This window comes from Pelodiscus sinensis, chromosome 2 (assembly GCF_052426305.1).
Source record: "Pelodiscus sinensis isolate ZL-2025 chromosome 2, ASM5242630v1, whole genome shotgun sequence".
Taxonomy (NCBI): Eukaryota; Metazoa; Chordata; order Testudines; family Trionychidae; genus Pelodiscus; species Pelodiscus sinensis.
Window position 1 is genome coordinate 72,321,952 of NC_143053.1, and position 22,500 is coordinate 72,344,451.

A 22,500-nucleotide genomic window follows, 5' to 3' on the forward strand; every position below is an offset into this window, starting at 1 on the left:
CCACTGACCCTGTGGCAATCACTAAGTAAGGGCACCTGGAACTAGAATTTGTTGAAGTGTGAAATTAGCTTTCAACAGCAGTAACCTTTCCTACAGACACAGAAGAATATTTTCTTCATTTGGACATATTCATTCCAAGCCAAGACCATTAACTGGGAGTTGAAAATGCAGAAAATCTCCCCCACCTCCCCTTCCAGTCTACAAATAAAAACCTAGACAGGAAAGGAGGAGATCAACTAGTTTTCAAAGTTTGAAGGATAACCTAATTTAGGAGATTTTCATCTCATTTTCAAAAGATTTCACTGAGGCATATTTGGAAATTTTTCCAGGCTGACTTGAAATAATCAGTTGAATTCACTGATTAATAAAGCAAACTCTCATTTATTTAATAAAGCAAATTTAGCTAGTAAATGTGAAACATGTTTTGATATGAATTGTTTATAAATCCAAAACATCTAAGGTTTGCTTTGTTTAATAAAAATAAATGTTAATTGGAATATAAACACAATAGAAAGTAACATCCCAGTACATCTTGACACAAACCATAATCAAAAATTCATTATCTAGCAAATAAGCAAAGTTATTCATCATTTTCTAACATACTAAGAATTTTAAGTTAATAAGAATCTAAAAATACAAATCTATATACATTCTTAAATCAATATATTTGATTAGACTGTACCCTGCTAAGTAGCAAAAAGATGTACCAAATCTAGTATAAAAGCTCTATGTAGTTGCAAATCAACATGTTTTCATAATTGCCTCAAGCAATGAGAATGTAACTTTAGAAAAATAACTGAAGTAGAAATAGAAAAGTTGATTAAAGTCAGTCATTTAAATCAAGACTTTCCACCTGGTGATTTAAACAATTTATATTGCCTTGATTTAAATCAAGTCTGCCCTAGTTGGAACTATCAATACACTAAAATATTTTTCCCCAAATCTCATTTCCTCCCAAACACACCGGACTCTGGTGGAGCTTCTGCAGTTCTTAAATGGTTTAGGCCACAAAAAGGAACACAAACTTAAAAGAACCAGCTGGATCCTTCCTCTAGATTGTGATTGTTGCCTTGATGCAACTGCTTACCCCAAGAACAGAATTACCAGTGTCTGTTCAAACACTCCTTTTATCTGGAAAGCCTAGAAAAGCTGTGTCCTAGTTCACCTTAAGCTAAGAGAAGGGTGGATGTACTGTTTAATAGGATCTGGCCTCCTTTTGTGGAATATTTAAGGTCAAGTTCTAAAGTACACTCCCAGCTGGCACATGGTGACCATGGTGTATTCAATCCCCACCATAAAAATAATAAAAACCAACAAGCAGCAATTTAGCTGAACTCAAAATCATCATACAAAAACACACACTACAACATGCAATTACACATGCTGTAACTTATAGCTGCACTCTGATATGTAAACTAAGTTGCATATTGTAAATGTGTATTTATTAAACCCTTGGACTGTCAAACAATCTGCTTACAGGATCATGTGACAAAACTAGCTCACTTGATAGCCCTGTTCACTAGTGAGGCTTCCCCACCTCCCAGCATTAAACCATGTGCAATAATACAACATTGTTCATGTGATATTTAGATTTAACAGATGGGGGCTGTGATTTTTACTGACTATCCTTACTGTTAAGAGTTTAAAAAGAGAAAACAAAAGAAATAGTATTTTTAAGTCACTTCACACAAATCCACTCAGTCCTACTCTTGCTCAGCCAATCACTAAGATTTACGGCAGATAATGATGCCCTCTGATTTACAATGTCATCTGAAAGTGAAAACAGGCATTCACATAGTACTGCTGTTGCCGGCATTGTAAAGTATTTACAGCCTAAATACACTAAACAGTTACATTCCCCTGCATATTTTGATCTGTAGACTCTAGGTTTTACATTGTTATGTCTGAGTGAAAAAAAAAACACTAATTCTGCACTAAAGTTGCACTTTGATGCTAAACAAAAAACAGGACTATGTAGCACTTTAAAGACTAACAAGATGGTTTATTAGGTGATGAGTTTTCATGGGCCAGACCCACTTCCTCAGATCAAATAGTGGAAGAAAATTGTCACAACCATATATACCAAAGGATACAATTAAAAAAATGAACACATATGAAAAGGACAAATCATATTTCAAAACAAAAGGGGAATGGGGGGGGGGGAAGGTAAATGTCTGTGAGCTAATGATAGAGATAATTGGGGGAAGCTATCTTTGTAATGGGTAAGATAATTAATGTCTTTGTTTAAACCTAGGAGTAAAGTGTCGCATTTAAGCATGAATGGCAGTTCAGAGGATTCTCTTTCAAGTGTGGTCTGAAAAGGTCTTTGAAACAGGATGGAGGTAATCAAGTCGTTGAGACAATGTCCTTTCTGGTTGAAATGGCAAGAAACTGTTTTTTCTTTATGATCCTGTCTAATGTCTGTTTTGTGGGCATTGATTCTTTGGCGAAGTGTCTGAGACGTTTGTCCAATGTACATAGCAGACGGACACTTTCGGGACATGATAGCATAAATTCTATTTCTGGATGCGCAGGAATGTGTGTTCTTGATCTTATAACTCACTTGGTTAGGTCCAATAATGGTATCAGCAGAGTGAATATGTGGACAAAGCTGACAATGGGGTTTGTTGCAAGGGAAGGTACCAGGGTTGGTATTAGTGTGGTATGTCCTGTGCTTGTTGGTAAGAATCATCTTGAGGTTAGGTGGTTGTCTAGAGGAGACTATGGGTCTGTCTCCCAGAGCCTCTTGGGAGTTTAGTATCCTGTTCCAGTATAGGCTGTAGTTTATTGATAATGTGTTAGGTTTAAGTTGGGGGCTGTAGGTGATGACAAGTGGTGTTCTATTGTTGGTTTTCTTGGGTCTGTCTCGAAGTAGATGGTTTCTAGGTATTCGTCTGGCTCTTTCAATTTGCTTTTTTATTTCTCCAGGTGGGTAGTTGAGGTTTATAAATGCTTGGTAGAGATCCTGAAGTTTCTGGTTTCTGTCAGTGGGATTAGAGCAGATGCGGTTATATCGAAGGGCTTGGCTATACACGATGGATAGTATGGTGTGTTCTGGATGGGAGCTGGATGCATGTAGGTAACTGTATGAGTTGGTGGGTTTTCTGTAGAGAATGGTGTCTAATTTTCCATTGGTGATTTGTACTATGGCGTCCAGGAAATGGATCTCTCATGTAGAATGGTCCAGGCTGAGATTGATGGTGGGGTGTAGGTTGTTAAAATCTCTGTGGAATGTCTCCAGTGTTTCTTGGCCATGCGTCCAGATCATAAAGATGTCATCTATGTAGCATAAGTAGAGAAGAGGTAAAAGGGGACAGGAGTTGAGGAAACGTTGTTCTCAGTCAGCCATAAAGATATTAGCGTACTGTGGGGCCATGCGTGTACCCATGGCTGTGCCGCTAATCTGGAGGGATAAGTTGTTCTCAAACTGGAAATAATTGTGGGTGAGAACAAAGTTACATAGGTCTGCTGTCAGATAGAAACACTATCCCAGAGTACACCACTGCCTAATTGATTGTAATCTGTCTTCATGTGAGATGTTGGTGTATAGAGCTTCTACGTCCATGGTGGCAAGGATGGTGTTATCCGGGAGGTTATCGATGTTTTGTAGTTTCCTTAAGAAGTCAGTAGTATCTCGGAGATAGCTGCGGGTGTTGGTTGCGTAGGGTTTGAGAAGAGAGTCTACAGAGCTGGATAAACCAGTAGTGAGCGTGCCGATACCTGAGTTGATGGGACGTCCGGGGTGTCTAGGTTTATGGATTTTGGGAAGCAGATAGAACAATCCTGGTCGGGGGTCAGAAGGTGTGTGTGTGTGGATTTGTTCCCGAGTAGCTGTAGGGAGGCTGTTAAGGAGACAGTGTAGTTTCTTTTGGTATTCCGAGGTGGGATCAGAGGAGAGAGGTTTGTAAAATGTGGTGTTGGAGAGTTGTCTGGTTGCCTCCTGGTTATAGTCGGCCTTATTCATAATGACCACAGAACCCCCTTTGTCAGCTGGTTTGATTATAACGTCCAGGTTGTTTTTGAGACTCTGGATGGCATGGTGTTCAGCACAGCTGAGACTGTGTCTCACTTGCTGTCGTTTGCGAATACAAATGATGTCGTTTGATGATAAAGAGATTGCACTCTACTTGTATTTTTCAATTCACCTCATACTATCTTTTATTTTTACAGAGCAAATAGCTATAATAAAAAATATAAAGCGAGCACTGTACATTTCGTATTGTGTTGCAACTGCAATATATTTGAAAATATAGAAAACATGAAAAATATTTACAGTAAATTTAAACTGGTATTCTGTTAACAGTGAGATAAAATTGTAATTAATCATGAGATTTTAAAATGTCATGATTAATTTCATTGATTTTTTAAAAATCATTTGACATCCCTGAAGAAAAATCATAAACTGATGTCATCAGATCATTCAAAAAACACTCTATTATCCAGAAACCAATAGGCCCCTATGAACTTGTTGTCATTTTTGTATGGTGATATTGTAAAAAGTAATGCCCTATAATTTGCACTCTCCCATCCGGAACAGAAACACCACTCTGGAGCAGAACAAGCTCCCAGAGAAGCATAATCTTGTGGCATAATTAAAGCTTATTTCTAACACCACCATCCTCATGCAAGTAATGTTTTTCTAGCAGGAAATGAGTCTATGACAACATCTATCTTATTTTCTAATTAATTATCTTAAATAAGAAAGGGTGGATTTCTCTTTTGTAATAGTAAAGAGTTGTTTGTGAACTGACTAAGTGGGATCCCAGGCAGAGGACTGCTCCAGCTCAGCTGGAGCAAACCCCAGTCTGTGTGGCTCCTGCTCCCAGCCCTGCGTGGTGCTGGCTGCCAGAGCCAGCTCTGGTGGAACAGCCCTCTCTGCCCATGACTGGAGCTGCTTGCAGGGAACTCATTACCCATTCACATCCCTACTGAGAGAGCAGGCTGTTTTCAAATTGTGAAAAAGAATCTGCAAGCATCTTATGTTATATTTTGTAGGGCTTTCAGTTTTTAGTGCTGGGCAAAACTATTTTACAGCAGGGCCAGACACAAATCATTCAGGAGGCATAGCTCAGTGGTTTGAGCATTGGCCTGCTAAACCCAGGGTTGTGAGTTCAATCCGTGCAGGCCATTTAGGGATTTGGGGCAAAAATTCATCAGGGATGGTACTTGGTCCTGCTGAGAAGGCAGGGGACTGGACTCGATGACCTTTCAAGGTCCCTTCCAGTTCTAGGAGATAGGCAATCTCCATTAAAAAAAAAAAAAAGAGACTGAATTTATTAAAGTTTTGAGAGTTAATCTCACGAGTACAAGATTACAACAGAGTTCTGTTATTTGTGAACTAATGCTGTAGTTTCAACATAAGATAACCAGTTTTAATTTCAAAACCTCCATGTTTCCAAATCTCACAAATGATGTTCTTTCTGTAAATCAAACTCCCCAAGGGGAGTCTCTCTCACTGACTAGAGCTATATACTCCATCTCCACATAGCAAGCTATTACTCAGGATTTCTATAATGGTTTTAATGGTAAGCTACTCTTTGTAAGTTACTGAATATTGTAACTGAAATATTTTAATGGGATATATATTGTTTTAATGCATCTAAGACAGCTATTGCACTATTTCCACAGGGATTAACCTTAAAAGGTTTTCCTCTTCATAATAATGTACAAGTCTACTGGAGGCATTTTTTTATAACAGTACTAACAGCCCTTCTGAGAATACACACTCTGCATTCCAGAGTGATAAACAAAAATTTGCATTCAAGTGCATCTCTGACCAAATGCAGCTTTTTAGATGGCAGATTTCCACTATACTAAAATATAACCCTGCTGTATAATGAATGATCAGTTTACATACTCCTAATAATACATTTTCCTCTGAAATGTCACTTCTCCACAGCCTTTTGAACTGACCATCTTCTAGAGCTTTGCCAGGAAATGTAATACTGAAAAAAAAAATACCTAAAGAGCATCTGAAAAATACACCCACAATACCTGCCCACACCACTATATAAAAAACCCCACAAAAGGACATACAAATTCCAAATTGATTTTCTGCATCTCAGATGAAGCACAATGATTGACTATCCCTTTCTTCAGCTGCACATTGCAGGAATACTGGTTCAGAAGCATGGTAATACAGACAAAATCTTGGCTAGAGAATTTCTTTTTCATTTGAGAAACAGTTTCTTGGTCTATTCCACTATGTTTTAAATATAACTCTATAGCACTTTTAAAACCTCCACATTTACACAAGATCAACTTAATAATCTTTCCCTGCCTTTGGTATCCATGGCTAGGTCTACAATCGCGGCCTTCTTGCGCGAGAAATATGCAAATGAGGCTAAGCATGGAATATCGTCAAGCCTCATTTGCATACCTAATGAGCTGCCATTTTTGAAGAAGAGGCTCTTGCTCCAGAAGGAACTGTCTACACTGCCCCTTCTTGCGCAAGAAAAACCCTCTTGCGCAATGCCATTATTCCTGAAAATAATTGGTGTAGCAGCATTGCGCAAGAGGGTTTTTCTTGCACAAGAAGGGGCAGTGTAGAGAATTCCTTCTGACGCAAGAGCCTCTTCTGCAAAAATGGCAGCTCATTAGGTATGCAAATGAGGCTTGACGATATTCCATGCTTAGCCTCATTTGCATATTTCTCGCGCAGGAAGCCGCAAGTGTAGACATAGCCCATATGTCCCAGATTCATAAGTGATTCTTTTCTGACAAAGCAGATGATGAGAATTGCCCCCCATTGATTTCAAATTAGTTAACTGATGTAAAACTTAGCATAAATAAAAGAGCTGGATCTGGCCCATGGCCTGCATGGGATGTTCCTCTTCAGGCAGCTCAATTTGGCACTGTTGTAGGATTTCCTTTGAAAGCTACATCCTTAAACCTCTCCTCACTGATTAATGTTTACATTTCCTCTTGATGAACCAATCCTTTTTGGATAGCATGACACAGAAACAGATTTAACTGAATTATGATTCAGTGAATTTGTTTACAGCTATACATGAAAGGAAATTAAATCAAATTGGTCAAGCCAGACCTTTAAAATACATATATGATTTCACCAGATGGTCCTAACCTTCCCTGTGGTTTGGTGTGCAGTTAGTCCACAAAACTTTCTCTTCAGCAATGCCAGATAAAGGGCTTCACAGCCAGATTATCACATTCAAATAGTAGATCCTAATATTCAATTATGTATTCATTTTAGTATCAAAAGGATTACAAATCAATGGGACTGACAATGTGTGATGAAACCACTCGTTTTCTATTATGAAGTCACCAATAGCATTGGTTGGTTAGTAAGTAAATCTGCAGGACTAAAAAGTGGACACATAAGAGTCTGCTTCTTCACCAAACTTAAGCTATAGCTGCCTTAAAACAGGAGAATTGGAGGGAGGACGAATGCAAGAATTTCTCTCTAGTTGTTACATTTCAGGAAGTCACTTGCATTTTGGAGTGAGTTATATAGTGTAGAACTATATTTAAGGCCCTTCATTTTCATTCCCTATCCTCCAACCAATCCTATACACAGGAAAGATTACTGCCTGATCTAACTTCATTCATTTCCTCATATCTTAAAAAGCATAGACTTGGCATTAAGAATGTTAATCATGTAAACAGCTACATGCTAACTAATAAGCCTGAGCTCACTGGTTAATCGTAACTGTTACATGCACGCACACCCTGTTGCTGCCTTTATATCAGAGGCCACACGGGTGGGGCGGGGTTAGGCAGGAGCTGGTACCTGTGGGTAGCTGGCTTTCAAAATGTCTCCCCACGAGCACCTGCTTTCTCCCTCCCCCAGGTGCCTCCCAAAGAGGCAGTAGTGTGAAGGGGCAAGTGAGAGCCAGCGCTCAGGGGAGTGAGGAAGCCAGCTTCCCTCCACTGTCCCCCACACTGCTGCCTCTGATAGAGAGGCAGCAGCCTGGGGGGAGGGAGGGCAGAGCTAGTACACCTACAAAGCTGTCTTTCAAGCTGCAGAGCCACCTGACCCCCATGCTCAGAGGCAGCAGGGGGAGGGAGCAGGCGGGAGCCAGTGCTCACAGGAAACCGTCTTTCAAGGAAACTGGCTCCCACCTGCCTCCCTGCATGTAAATGTGTAACCACTTAAAAAAATCCAGCAGTTACACATTTACATAGATACATGTTTGTTAATATCCCTACCTGGCATGGTTCACAAAGTTCTCCAACATCTGCTCTTTGTCTAGCGAGAGGGAAGGGAGACTTTTGTTCATTTGCATAGGGTCACCGACCTGCAGCCAGTCTTCTGGATCCTCCAGAATCTCTTCCTGAGGTTCGGTCTTCACTTTCCCACACATTCTTCCTGATCCACACACATCCTGTCTATGCCACAGTTACAAGACCTCCTCAGTCTGCTCATGGCACTGACTAAGGCTGCCATCCATCACAACATCAGGAGGATGAAGCTGGATGAAGAGTGCTTTACAACTGTGGGGCCTACTGTCGGTCCCTCCTTGAGTCACATATCTAGACAGAGTTCCTTTGGGAGGTGTCCACTGCCTTGTTAGACACCTCCGAAGAGCAGTAGGTCACTGTTCAGGCTTCTCTGCTCAGTGTCCTCCACTGAATCCCTGACCTTGTCCCTGTGATTTTCACTCCTATCCTGGTTTTCTCATTTGTTGTTCACCAGATTTAGCTGATGCCTGGGTTTGGTGGCTTCTCCCCTTACAGTGTCTGTGTGTTGCAGGGGAGGGAGGAAGGGTTAGCAATAGCCAGGCCCAGATCCACCCACCTCCAGTGCCTCAATGGGTCCATCACACTTCAAAAATAGAACCCTCTCTGCAGGTCTAGGTTCTGTGTAGTATAGCCCAAACATGACAAGGCAGTTGGATCCCACTCTCTCCAGCAACATAGCAAAAGACTAAACCGATTAAAGTTTGTTCTACCTTGTTCCTATTAATTTACGTAATACCTTTCTTCTTGTGGGCAAAAGTTCCCCACATCTGTGTCCCCCAAGCTACCCAACCCTTTCTTCCATAACAATCCTATTAAAACATTTCACTCCCAGTTGCAGTGGCAGCAGGAAACATTAACCTTACCAACAGGAAAGTACCTAGGCAAGAAGGTCTCCCCACTAGAAATCTGAAAGTGTAATTGTGTATACAGGTAACCAATGAGCCTGAGCTTATCCGTTAACCTTCATGGTTATACACAGGCTTCCAGCACACTTGAGGAGCTAGCTTAAGACAGCTCTCCGTACGTATTAGCTCCTAGGGAGCCACCTGTCCCCTGCATATAACCACTGAAATTTTCAGCGGTTACAAGATTAAACACATTTTAACATCCCTACTTCCCACAAGAGGGAAAGACTGGTGGGCAAAGCCAAAATATTTAATCCTAAAAGCTATTTCAGTTTCAATTCTCCAGTATCCTAAATCTACTCTCCTTTTGCTAGCATCCACACAATGCTCTGATGGTGACTGTATAACCCCCAAGGAGATTGCTTGGATTCCCGGGGCCTTGTCTGCTGGCAGCTCAGGGAGAGGCACTCTTGAGTTTGCCTTGGCTCCCCCTCCCTACCAGGGCCAGAGTCTGCCCGGCAACCCATAGGGAGTGAGATGCCCCTCCCAGGGGGAAGGAGGGACCATTGTTGAGGGGAGGACTGGCTGTGTGGGAGCTAGTAAGCCCCAGGCCTGCATGCAGGGTTCCCCCTGAGAACTAACCTCTAGGGACCTGAAGGCAGGATCCCTCAGCTGGGTTTATGTCTCCCCTGTTGATTCCCAGTTGTGGAGTTTGCTGGGAGGTTTCCCCAGCCAGGCTGAGTAGGCTCTCCAGCTCCCTGGGTGAGACAGTCACGGCATGGTCAGCTCGGCTCTAGCAGCAAGTTCAGGGCTGCTGCCTGCTGTGTGGGTCTGAATGCTGGGCTAGGAGATTATAGTTTTGAATTTTGGTGCAGTTGTGTGGTCTGCATTTTGAGCCCTGCACCCCTTCGCGGTGAGGGGAAATTCTGGGACCGAAGCAGCCTGGTTCCTGCTTGAAGAGGATCCCTGAGAGAAGAGAGCAGCCCTTTGCAGAGACTGAGTCATCTCTCAACCTGAGGCTCATTCATGGAGTGTGTGAGTGCACCAATTTTTAGTTAGTAAGTCAGGGAATTTGTTTGGGGATTTTATTACCTGCAGCATATTAAACTGTGGAGGGATTTACTGCCTTCTCCCGTTTGTGAGTCCTTTGGGCTGTACTGGACCTAGTCAGCTCCACTGCTAAACCACTGCAGAGAAGGATTGTGTGGTCAACAGTCATCAAGGGCCCCAACAAAGTACGCGTACCAACGGGACACTAACCTCACAGTTGCTGGGCACTGGTGAACCTAAAAATAGTGTTTTACCCTGTTCTGTTATAATTGTCTCCTGTTTAATATAATTGTGTTTATTATAGTGTATGTGTTTGTGTTATTTTCTGGGAGTCTCCAACTATCTGGCAAATACGTGGGGATTATCCTGGGCTAGAATTTTCCTCCCAAGCTGCCCTGGTGACCCTGCTAGGAAGGAGTGAGGGGGGTGGAGGCACCGCCAAGTACATCAATCAGAAAGAATAAAATTGAGTGGGTGGCGGGATCCAGAAGAACCCAGACCTATCCATCAAAACCTGTAAGGAGATTGGCTTTAAAAGAAGGTAACCAGGTGGAGAGGGGGCGCTACAACTGTATGAATGAGCAGCTCAACAAGCTGTACATTTAAAATAAAAGCCACCTAGCCACAGGATGCTTCATAAACCCACACATGCAACATATAGATCTCAATTCCATCCAAAGCACTTTAGTCAGAGTTGGGCTGCAGACTGAGAAGAGGGTAGTATGTTGGAAAAAGTTTTCGTTTCACTTCTTTACATGGCCTATTGCTAGACTCTCTTGCAAGCCAAAGAGGTTCTCTTCAACCCTCAATGTAAATAATAATCAGAATAGGATCTGCCACAGTTTCAGGCTGAATATACTAGGCTATTGCATAATGAGATCAGCTCCTTTCCCTACAGATCAGCTCTACTGCTTGAGTATCCTCAGAACCTTCGTTTTGCCATAACAAGTTATCTTGAACTAGAGCTCCAGCGTGTGCCACACCAGCCCATTTATGGAAGCAGGATCTCTCAAATGGGCTATCTTCATTGAAACAGTTTCTCAGAACTAGCTCACTCCACCTTTTAATGGAGAAGATAGCGCTCCTCCCCGTGATAGGAAATGGGATGAGATAGGAATCCAACTAGTATGAGAGTAAAGAGAAACACAGAAGATCATCTGACAGGCAGACAAGAGGTAAGCAAGGATGCTAATTGCTTTAAGTCACCATGTTATTGTTTCACAACATTACTCTGGATAGTATCTTCCCATGGTGGCAGCATTTTACTTCTTGTTTGAAAGGCAAGAGGGGTAATCAAAAAGAGCTCATATTTAGAGGGCTGGAGCCAAACACACGGGATATGATTTTCAAAAGCACTCAGAACTGATCTAAATCTGTTCCCACGGATGTCAAAGCTAAGACTCCTATCAACTGCAATGGGAGCAAATAGATCATCTCTGACCTTTATATCTAATTTATAATATAATTTCTGGTAGACTTGCCAGGACTAACATTTAAGTTTTCAGAGACAGAAGGATGTGGTACTCAACTGCCCTCTGTCAGCCTTACTTATCCAATCCCACAAAACAAGTGTACTTGTTTATTTAGTACCATCTACTGTCATTCCTTGAAACAAGACCTTAAGCCCTAGTCTACTCATATCATCCACATGAGTGGTCTTTTTTCAAGTTGACTGAACTATGTGTTGGAGCGGAGCAAGCAGGAGTTGTGCTCTGTCTAACTAAACTAAGATAGTCAAGAAGGTTTTATTGCATTAAGAAAATAGTTATTTTGTACCAAAAGGTAAATTCCACTGATTTAGACCTACTGAAGGAATAGACTTTCAAAAACGTTAAGTCTCAGTGGATGAAACTAGTTTAACAATACAGGCAGTCCCCGAGTTACGCGGATCCGACTTATGTCGGATCCACAGTTACGAACGGGGTCCTCTCCCTCGTCTCCAGCAGACCAGGGAGAGGAAGCAAAGCGGCGGAACACGCGGGCAGCGGACAGCCCAGACACGTCTGGGCTGTCCACTGCCCGCGTGCTCCGCGGCTTTGCTCTGCTTTGCTCCCTGTCCCCCTGGTCTGCAGACCAAGGGGACGGGGAGCAAAGCCCCGGAGCACGCGGGCAGCCCAGACGCGTGTGGGCTGTCCGCTGCCCGCGTGCTCTGCGGCTTTGCTCTGCTTTGCTCCCCGTCCCCCTGGTCTGCAGACCAGGGGGACGGGGAGCAAAGCAGAGCAAAGCCACAGAGCCCGAGGGCAGCAGGACAGCCACAGCGCGTCTGGGCTGTCCCGCTGCCCCCGTGCTCCGCGGCTTTGCTCCAGACGCCTGTGGTACAGCAGCTGGGGCGCTGCCGGTTGGTCCCGTAGCGCCGCTCTGGGTGCTACTGGACCAACTCGGCAGCACCCCAGCTGCTGTGCCCCAGGCGTCCCCAAGTCAGCCGTTGCTGAAACTGACCAGTGGCTGACTACAGGAAGCCCCTGCCCCGGGCTTCCTGGAATCAGCCGCTGATCAGTTTCAGCAGCAGCTGACTTGGGGATGCCTGGGGTTCTTAAGTTGAATCTGTATGTAAGTCAGAACTGGCATCCAGATTCAGCCACTGTTGAAACTGATCGGTTTCAGCAGCGGCTGAATCTGGACGCCAGTTCCGACTTACATACAGATTCAACTTAAGAACAAACCTACAGTCCCTATCTTGTACGTAACCCGGGGACTGCCTGTATACACAAAAGCCCTCAACACGTATAATACAGGTTTTCTTAAGAATATATGAAAGTAGAAAATATCTACGAGAAAAAGAAAACATTAAGGATGATTATACAATTAGATGTAAATTTAACTTCTATAGGTCACAGAAATTACCATCACAAAATCCTTATACCTTGCCATCAACTGAAGTGCTGGACATAACCTGTCAAACAGTTTTTTAATCAGTGGATGTGGACACCATTACTTTCATTCCATATTTGTTATTATGTACAGAAGATACGCACAGTAAATACCAGTTTCTCTTTAAGAGGATGACAGTAGGCAAATATTTCCAACTAAACAAAATGTGCCAGAAAAAAATACATCTATACTCAAGTTGCACATACATACAAAAAGCCTGAAACAGTTCTGAAAACAAGCAAACATTCTTAATAGCTTAGGGTAGAGAAGTAAGTAATATAGGCAGTGGCCAAGAGACCAATTAATAATTTTGATTTCCCAATTGTAGCTGGATAAAATAAATCAGGATTGGTATCCTGTGAAAGAGAGTGTAAGACCCTACTATCTCAGTAAATAACAAATTTCACCACAGATTTGTAATATGAAATTTGATAAGCACTTTAAACAACTGTATATTTAGTTCTCAAAAAAGGCATGTGGCTGGTGAACTGACTGAATTGCCTAGATTGTGGTACAGTGTGCTGTGGGCAGACAGGCACTTGATTAAAGAATGTCCCCATACAGTTCTGTCATTCCTGATTTGCTACTTTACTGAATTAATTCTCTGCCATAAGTAAACATAAGTATAGTTATGAGCAAATAATTGGGCTATTTTCTAGTGGGAGCCACTATCCATTCTTAACCATCAAAATTCATTTCACCTTAGTTCCAGACCAAACTCACAGCCAAAACCTCCTGAATGTGAGGTATCAAATTAACACCCTCTCATTCTTTCTTATTCTCAGAAATAACATTTTTAATAAACTAATATAAATTCAATGTTATATAGTGTAAATTTAATGTTTACTAAAGAAAGATGCCATTCTACCCTGCATTTAATTGGATCATTCATTTAACTATCACAAAATGAGGTATAGTGTTGGTGTTGACAGGCAATGTGCTATACTCCATTCTCACAGGTGGTTAAATTGATAAAGAACTTTTAAAACACCTTGAGGCCTGGCTAGCCTCCAGGAGAAAGGCTAAGTGTAAGTAATTTTCATGTGATTTCATGTAAAGTATTATTCAACTGATATGTTCATTTCCATTGTAATGTCTCCTGTAGTCTTAATACTGCATTGCAAACATTCAATTTTTGGGTAGTCCTCTTCATGTGTATGTCAATGCATCATGCATTACTGTTAACAAAATAGTCAAGAAAACTGATTAAGTGCAAAAGTACTAAAGGTAAACAGCGATTCATATCTGGTGCAACAATACAATGTGACTGACAAAAACAAACATTGAAGATAATACTGTCTTTTGTAAGTCAAACTGACCAGCCTAAAATTAAACTTATTTCTAGCAAAAGACTGTTACCAGTGTACAGTCCAAGAGCAAGGATACAGCAGAATGCTTCCATTTATCTATGTGGTAAAAATCCAGCTTTCCTCTCAAATGCAAGTATGCTACATGACAGGAATTTAAAACGTACATGAAAATGAAAACTTCCATCTTCCTGCCAGTAGGAATGATTCTTTATAATGTGAAAAACCTATTCGTTTTAAAACAGCATTATTAAATTCCAAGTCCAATGAACTCTATCAGCAACTCTAGGAAGCAATAGGATTAAAAAAATTGCAGGTTAAATGTTTGTGTAGCATGCAAGGTAGAGTAAATGTTTGGATTCCACAAGTATGTCACCTCACCCCATTAAAAGGAGTGATAGGCTACCAGATATGGGGGAGCCGTATGGATGCAGCCAAGTTTGACATTGGCATAAACTGAGTTTCAGGTTGGACCTCCCATATCTGGCACCCTCAGAACCTGACTGGTCCTGAACAAGAGGATTTGCAGAACAAGGGGAAGTCCTTGCCAACACGGCCCATGCTTCCCCTGGCTAGGACTCCAGCTGAGCCCCGCTGCTGCCTGCCTGGCTGTGGATCTCCAAGCTGGAGCTCCATGGCTGCAGAGGCCAAGGCTCCACAGTTGCTGGAGCCAGGGTTCCATGGCTGTGCAGCTGGTGCAGATGCCGCACCTGCCGGAGGTGGCCATTGCCAGCCCCTGATACCACCCAGCAGCAGGGGCTAGAACTCCCTGCTGTACTGCCTGCTCCTCCCTCAACACAGGACTCCTGGCTGAGTCATCCTGCCCATCCCCAGTATCTCTCCTGCCCTGGGGCCCAACCTCCTTATACTTAAGACTCTGTGGTCTAGGAATAGCTGTGGGCCAAACTAGAGAGTCCCAGTTAAAGGACTTCAGTTAGTCTATAAGGTGCCACAGGACTCGTCACTTTTGCAGATTCAGACTAACATGGCTACCCCTCTGATACCAGTTAAAGGAGGTACAACTTGTATTAGGACCAGGTTTTTCCTAATGAAAATAAAGTTAAATACTCCCATTTGTTTGGCTAACTAAGCAAAACTCATTTATTTTGATCCAGTGCTATGTGCTATCAGATAGTATGTGTTATCTAAAAATATTTAGCTAATATTTTAAGGACCATATTATTTCCTGTTGCTTGCTTGAGAATATAAGCTTTGAAAGATGCATGTTCTCTGAAAAGGTACAGCTCGCTGTCATCAAGGCAGTATTCAAAATAACTGAATAACAACTTTAGAAGAGAAAGGATTATCCATATTATCACTCTTCAACTCTACAGCTTAGAGCACATAAAACCAGTTGCATTCAAATGATTCAAGGCTACGTTGTTTTCATTTTTTGATAAGGATAACAATTTTAATTAGCTTATCTCCTGGACCATATTGTCAGATATGTTAATGTAAAAATGGTGCCAACAATGCATGCCAAACCATTAATCAAAAATGCTCACAACTGCGACAAAGAACAGCCACCATCCTCAAATCATAGGCAAAAATGCAATGCTACTGCCTCCCAACTGGAAAGAAGGGCTGTGTTCCCTGCAACAATCCAGAATCAAAGGCACAGTGATATGCTGTGTCTTCGAGAAACGGCTGCAGCCCACCTTGTCTCTAATAACCCTTGGGTATCGAGGAAATTTTAGTGAATGCCTGACACCATGACCTCTGCTGTCAAGCTTTCCGCCAATCAGGGAGCCGGATTCTTACAAAGCTCCATCAATCTGGCGTTTTAGCATCACCCCAGACTCCAGTTTAATCTAGAGGATTCCATTTTTCCCCTGCACGCAGCAGGGCAGGCACAAGCCGTTTTCACTCCATCCCATCGCCTTGGCTCTTCACGCCTAGCTGCTGCCCGGCGTCGCCGGCACAAGAAGAAATGCTGCAGCCCGGTTCCCTCCGGTTCTCGCCCGCTTGCATTTTGTATGAAGACGCAAGGAAGGAGGGGTGGGAAGGGTGCGTGGGGCGGGAGAGCCCCTGCAGGCAGCAAGTCTACTCGCAAAATGTTTAACAGCCGGACAATGCAGACGCTATTTCCCAGAGCCAGGCTTGCATGCGCAGGCTAGGCAGGACCCCGGGCGAAGAGGTCCCACCTTATTTTTTAAAACCCGCTGCGAGGAGAGGACGGCGTTTTGTTATGCAACCCCTCCCACCCCCCTTGCAGTGCCCGCAGCCCCCCGCGGGTTACCTGTAGGAGCGCTCCCCGCGCACCGTGTGCTTCCTGAAGGGGATGATGGTCCCGTTATCCTGCTGCAGGATGTCGTTGTTGTTCTCGCCATTTGGGGACAGCGCTTGGGTAGGTCCCGGCATTGGCGCGCGCTGCCACCCCCACACGGCTGGCTGCGCGGCTGGCTGGCGGGCGGGCGCGCGGAAGGTCGGCGGAGGGGCTGCGCCGGGGCTGCTCTGCTGCTGTGCCACAGCGGCTCGTTCGCTCTCCCCCTGCCTGCCTCCCTCCCTCTCTCGCTGCTGACGTCAAGCCGCCCGGAGCAGCACCCTGCTCACGTGACGCGGCCCCCTCACCATAGCAACCAGCTAACTCATCAGATCGCCTCGGCTCGCGCGCAAAGGGCACCGGCGTGGCCGCGCCAGTGCAGCCGGAGAGGCGCGAGGGAGGCGGGGAGATGGGATATGGGGGGGGGGGGGGGCGCGTGAGAGCGCGCGAGCGCTACATCTGGCTTGCAGCGCGCGCCAGCCCTTCCCTTCCTGCCCCCACCCTCCCCGCGCGCTCCTGACAACAGCCTCGCCTCCTCCGCAGCCAGCCCGAGCCCTTCCTCTCCCCGTTTCCTCTCCGTCCCTTGCGCGCAGCGCAGCTGTGCAGAGCCCGGCGCGGCGCGCCGCGCATGTCGGCTCAGCCAGGGAAGTGACCAAGCAGCAGGCGGGCTGCGAGCCCGAGCGGTGCTCGACCGCGGGTCTGACACGGACCTTTCACCTCTGGGCTGCACACAGAGGAAGGGGGCGAGCTGAGGTGTCCCCAGGTCCCACCCCTTACAGTTACTTTCGCTTTGTTGCCCCGGGTAAATAGTCTCTTTTGAAAGGTCTGGTGGCGAAAAGGGGGCAGGGCAAAAAAGCTTCCCCCCCCACGCGACGCAGAGCGCTTCAGAGGCAGAGATGCAACATGTTTTTTGAGCCTGCTTCATGTGACTAGTGGAGTCATTTATTATTCGACCTACATTTATGAGGGAACCAAACAAGCGGGTTTAAAAGAGCATAATCCATCACCACCATCTCTTCCCACTAATACGCAGTTATTTTTGGTCTAAAGCTTCTGGAATTAGCACGGAAGCTTCACACGCTTTGCGCATACAAGTGCCCAGATGGCAGTGATATATTTGAAACAAGAAAACACAGCAACCCCCCCCCCCACACCTTATTCCCTCTCTCCATACCCCGCCACACTATATTAATGAAACAAATGGTCTTTGTTGTTCTTTTCTGTACAGACTAACAGCTACCCCCTGAAGCTACTTATATTATGTGCATGCAATATTTGATCCCCAATAATGCAAATATTTCCTCTTCTCCCATTTTAAAATGCTGCAGCTTTTGAGGAGTTTTCTATTAAGAAAGCTGACCATTATTGGAAAGGCACTGCTGAATTTAAGTGTACATTACCTAATTGCATCTCACAAGTCAGAATTCAGACCCCATCTGTAAAGTGGTATGAAGGGTTAAGAAAAGTTACTTTCCTTTTCCTCTCTGCTACTCTCAGACTGGGTTGCCCCTAAATCAGTAACAATGATGAGATCCTCAAGCACTATTTTATACCCTCTAGCTTCATCTGAGTATAAGCATAAATGAACTTTACAATTTTTTAAGTTTCCAGATTTTAGAGTATGTACCAAAACCATCTGATGACTTCCTGTGTTTTAAAATCTTGTTAGGGGAGGGTTAAAAAAAAGGGGGGGAAATGAGGCAAATATATGGTGAGAAACTACTGGATAACTTGCATTTCTAATAGCATTAGCAGTTATGCAAATGGATATGTAAGTACCTCTTCCTTCCTTTCCACCTGGCAGCTGAGCTCCCTACCCTCCAGGCTTTTTTGCCCCTTAAACCACTCTGCATATCCACAATTGGTTAAAACCTCCCTGCATATTTTCTCCACCTCTGTGGTAGCAAGGTAAGTGTTCTGCAGCTTGAAATATATAGGTATTTAAGAAGAAAGTCATTTATGTAAAATTAGATTAAAAGCTTACTTATGGCATCCACCATTATGAAAGGTTGAACCACAATGGTTCACATAAGCTATGTTAACCAAAATCAAGCTATGTTAACCAAAATCAAATTTAAATGAGTTTCTCTGGCTCTCCTCTAAAACCCACATAAGCAAAAGTGTGTATTGAACTGTGTGGGAGAATAGTCTCCTTTAATTAGGTCTATGGGAACTCAAGGCTGGGAACTGGAAAAGAGTAATGGGGCAGACAGAAGCCTTATTATATTTTTGCTCTCAAAATAAAAAAGAATACTTAAAATTCACCTTTTTAAAATAAAGTGTTTGATCAAGTGGAAATGAGATATGTATGTGATTAGACCTGAGTGACAAAAGATTTAATCAACAAATGGTCTGATAGTCTATAAAGTGATGTCAGGCTAACAAAACATGTAGATGGTATCGTGCGCTTTCATGGGCACAGCCCACTTCTTTAGATGATGTGGAGTTCTGAGTTTAGGATGTGCAGACCCAAAACTCCAAAACAGGAGAGAAGAAGGGAGAGGAAAAAAGAGGGCAGTGGGAGACAGGGAGCAGAGGATATAGAAAATAGGGGGGTTAAGGGAATCAGTGAGTATCTGAAGATTGGGTAGTTAAAATGAAGCGGATAAGAATCAAAGTCAATTATTTAGTAACTTCACAGCTTTCTCAGCATCAAACACAGACTGACCAGATTTACATTTTCTGACAGGGTTAGCAACTTCCCCTACCTTCCCTGTGAAAGGGAAATTCACAGTATAGTTTTTTGTGATCCATCAAAGAGACTTGATGCTCAGGAAAAAAAAACTGCCTTAGTTTATACAGTTGCACCTATTGTATAAATTATGGGTTTTTTTTAATCTAGAGAAGTTCAAGTATAGCTAATTTGGCAGCAGCTCAACCACAGAACAAAGCCTACTGTATTGCAGGGAAGCCTATGCAAACTTAAATCATGGTGCTGAGTTTTGTAATATAGGCATCTATCTCTGAGGCAGTCAACTGAGACCACTGACTCCACTGAACAGACAGATGGATTTGAACTGGAAACAAAGGTGGAAAACTTTTCAATTACCTCTCCCATGACATACTAACTTTACTTATGCCTTTACACTTGGTTGAAGAATCTTTCTATTACTAAATGCAATTGAAATAACATGGGAAAGACAGCAGATTCACAGTTAGCATTGTAACATTGGCAGTGAAAAAAAATCTCAACACACACCTCACAGGTACTTTACAAATGCATGAGATTATGCAGATGCAAGAGCAGTTATATAGTGATAGACAACATAAAAATAGTCTGTAGCAGGTCATTGGCTGCTAGACATTCCTATCTGATCCATCAAACCAGTAAGCCGTAAAATAGTCAGCCACCTCTAACTTGTAAAATGAGCAAAGGCTGCTTTTGAGGTCACCAAAATAACCTGAAAACATGCACCAACAAAGCTACAGCACAGCGAAGCGCAGATGAAGACAGCATTATTTCAAACTTGTATTCACATTAAGATTCCAGTTCAAATCATTAGGCTAGAGTTCCAGTTTCCTTTTGTAAGCTGTACCAGGTCTGGACAAGACTACAAGTTGTTGTTTTTTTGTTTTTTTAAGAGAACAATATTTCTACATATTATCTAATGCAATTTGGAGAAATATAGGGGGAGTAATTTGGGTCCCATATGCAAGACCATCCTTCTGCCTGGCACTGGTTGAGTCTCTAATTTGGAAACTCTGCAAGTGCTATAAATGTAACTGGTTTTGTAGGTAAAGCAAGCAAATCGCTACAAGTACACCAAATCATTCTGTAGGTTTCTTCCTCCCACATTCCTGGCTGTCTGCAAAGAATTCCCTAGATCTAGACCCAGTGATAGGGAGCAAAACCAGTAAGCCATAAGAATTAGGAAATGGCTGTTTATCCTTGCTGATATTATAACTTTCATATTCAGTGCACACACACAAACAAATGCAGCTTTACAAATGTAGGTCAAGTCAGAAATATAGGATTTTTATCAACACCACAGGTGCTGGAATTAGGGTGCTTCTGCACCATTTGGCTTGAAATGCATTCCATTATATAAACTGTTTACAGTTTGGTTCAATGGCTCTCAGCACCCCCTCTATAAAAATGGTTCCAACACTCCTAATTATTAATAAAGATCCAAAGGCTTTTTTAATTAAAATGCAAAATTGACACTATTTTCACTAGTTAAGTAAAGCAAAAAGAGCCTGGAAAGTCTGATTCGTGCTAAAGCTCTTCCTTCTAACACCATCCCTGTGCATCATATCGTTGTAGATTCCCCTCCAAGTCCCTCTTAATTCCCCATCACAAAGGACTACACTATATCCACTGGATCCCCTTGTCCACATGCTTGCTGGCCCCATCAAAAATTCTAGTAGATTGCAGATATCTACTCACCAGATATAGATGTACATATCTATGGTTCATTTTTGTGGATTTAGATACAAATTTTATATTTGCATTAGGGATGTGAAAGGTTAGCCATTAAGTATCACCCTTAACAGGTGATACTTACTGATTCCAGTTAACTGGCAATGGCTGGAGTAGCTTCTTGCCTGCTGCAAGCAGGAAGCAGGTCCAGTCCCTCAAGGCCTGCCACAGATAGGGGGCTGCTCCAGCCTGGAGCTCACCCTAGGCAGGCAGGTGGGGAAAGGGACACTCCCGCACCTGCTCTCTCTTTAATTGGTTAACTGATTAAACATTGTTTAACCTGTCAACCAATTAAATAGGATTTTACATTTCTAATCCACGTAGGGCTTTATTGGTGAGGCATCATTGCCCTTTTCAAAAACCATGTTGGCTCTTGCCAAAGAAGTCATGTTCCTCTAGCTATCTGATAATTCTGTTGACACTATAGTAAAGAACAGTTTGCTCAGGATTGAAATTAGGCTTTCTAATCTAATTTCTAGGATCATTTTAAGATCTTTTTTAAAATGGTGCCACATTAACTATCCTCTAGTCATATACAGAAGCTTATCTAAATGATAGGTTACAAACTGCAGTTCTACAGTTTTACATTTGAGTTCCTTCACAATTCTTGAGTGAATACCATCTGGTCCTGCCTGCTGACTTATTACTATTTATCAATTTGTTCCAAAACCTCCTCTAATGACAACTCAATCTGGGACATTTTCTCAGATTTGTCATAACGAAGAATGGCTTTAGTTTGAGCATCTCTCATTCTCAGGCCCCGAAGACTGATGCAAATAATTAATTTACAGGCAGTCCCTGAGTTGCTGTGGCAAAGCTTCAGAGGCGCGGGACTCCACCGCTGCTGCTGCTTTGCTTCCGGTGCCTCTGGTCTGCTGGGGACTGTCTCCAGCAGACCAGGGACACCTGGAGCAAAGCCGGGGAGGCTCCTTGGTGCTACTGGACCAACCCGGCAGCACCCCAGCTGGTCTGCCCCAGGCGTCCCCAAGTCAGCCGCTGCTGAAACTGACCAGTGGCTGACTACAGGAAGCCCCTGCCCCTTCCTGGAATCAGCCGCTGATCAGTTTCAGCAGCAGCTGACTTGGGGACGCCTGGGGTTCTTAAGTTGAATCTGTATGTAAGTCAGAACTGGCGTCCAGATTCAGCCGCTGTTGAAACTGATCAGTTTCAGGAGCGGCTGAATCTGGACGCCAGTTCCGACTTACATACAGATTCAACTTAAGAACAAACCTACAGTCCCTATCTTGTACGTAACCCGGGGACTGCCTGTAGTTTCTCCACAATAGTCTTATTGTCCTTGAATGCTCCTGTATCCAGTAGATGTACTGGTAATTTAGCAGGCTTCTTATGTAATTAAAATTTTGCTATTACTTTGAGTCTTTGTCCAGCTGTTCTTCAAAATTCTTCTTTGGTCTTCCTAATTATATTTTTACACTTAGTTTGCCAGAGTTTGTTTTCCTCACTATGATTTAACTTCTGCTTTTAAAAAGGATGCCTTTTTGCATCTTTTACTTTGTGGCTTAGTCATAGTGGCACTTTTTT

The 22,500-nt window shown here is 43.1% G+C and overlaps 1 protein-coding gene across 3 annotated transcripts in view; it reads right to left on the minus strand.

The window, feature by feature from the left end:
• MAPRE2 (microtubule associated protein RP/EB family member 2) overlaps nucleotides 1-22,500 on the minus strand; it is a 150,791-nt gene that overhangs the window by 76,061 nt on the left and 52,230 nt on the right. Inside the window, exon 1 of one of the 3 annotated variants that reach the window (XM_006115378.5) lies at nucleotides 16,515-16,945. The exons of the other annotated variants lie outside the window; for them this stretch is intronic. Coding sequence (XP_006115440.1) covers nucleotides 16,515-16,636 — 122 coding nt within the window. The 5' untranslated portion in view covers nucleotides 16,637-16,945. Of the gene's footprint in view, nucleotides 1-16,514; nucleotides 16,946-22,500 lie in introns of those variants that run through there. 3 annotated transcript variants of the gene reach the window in all.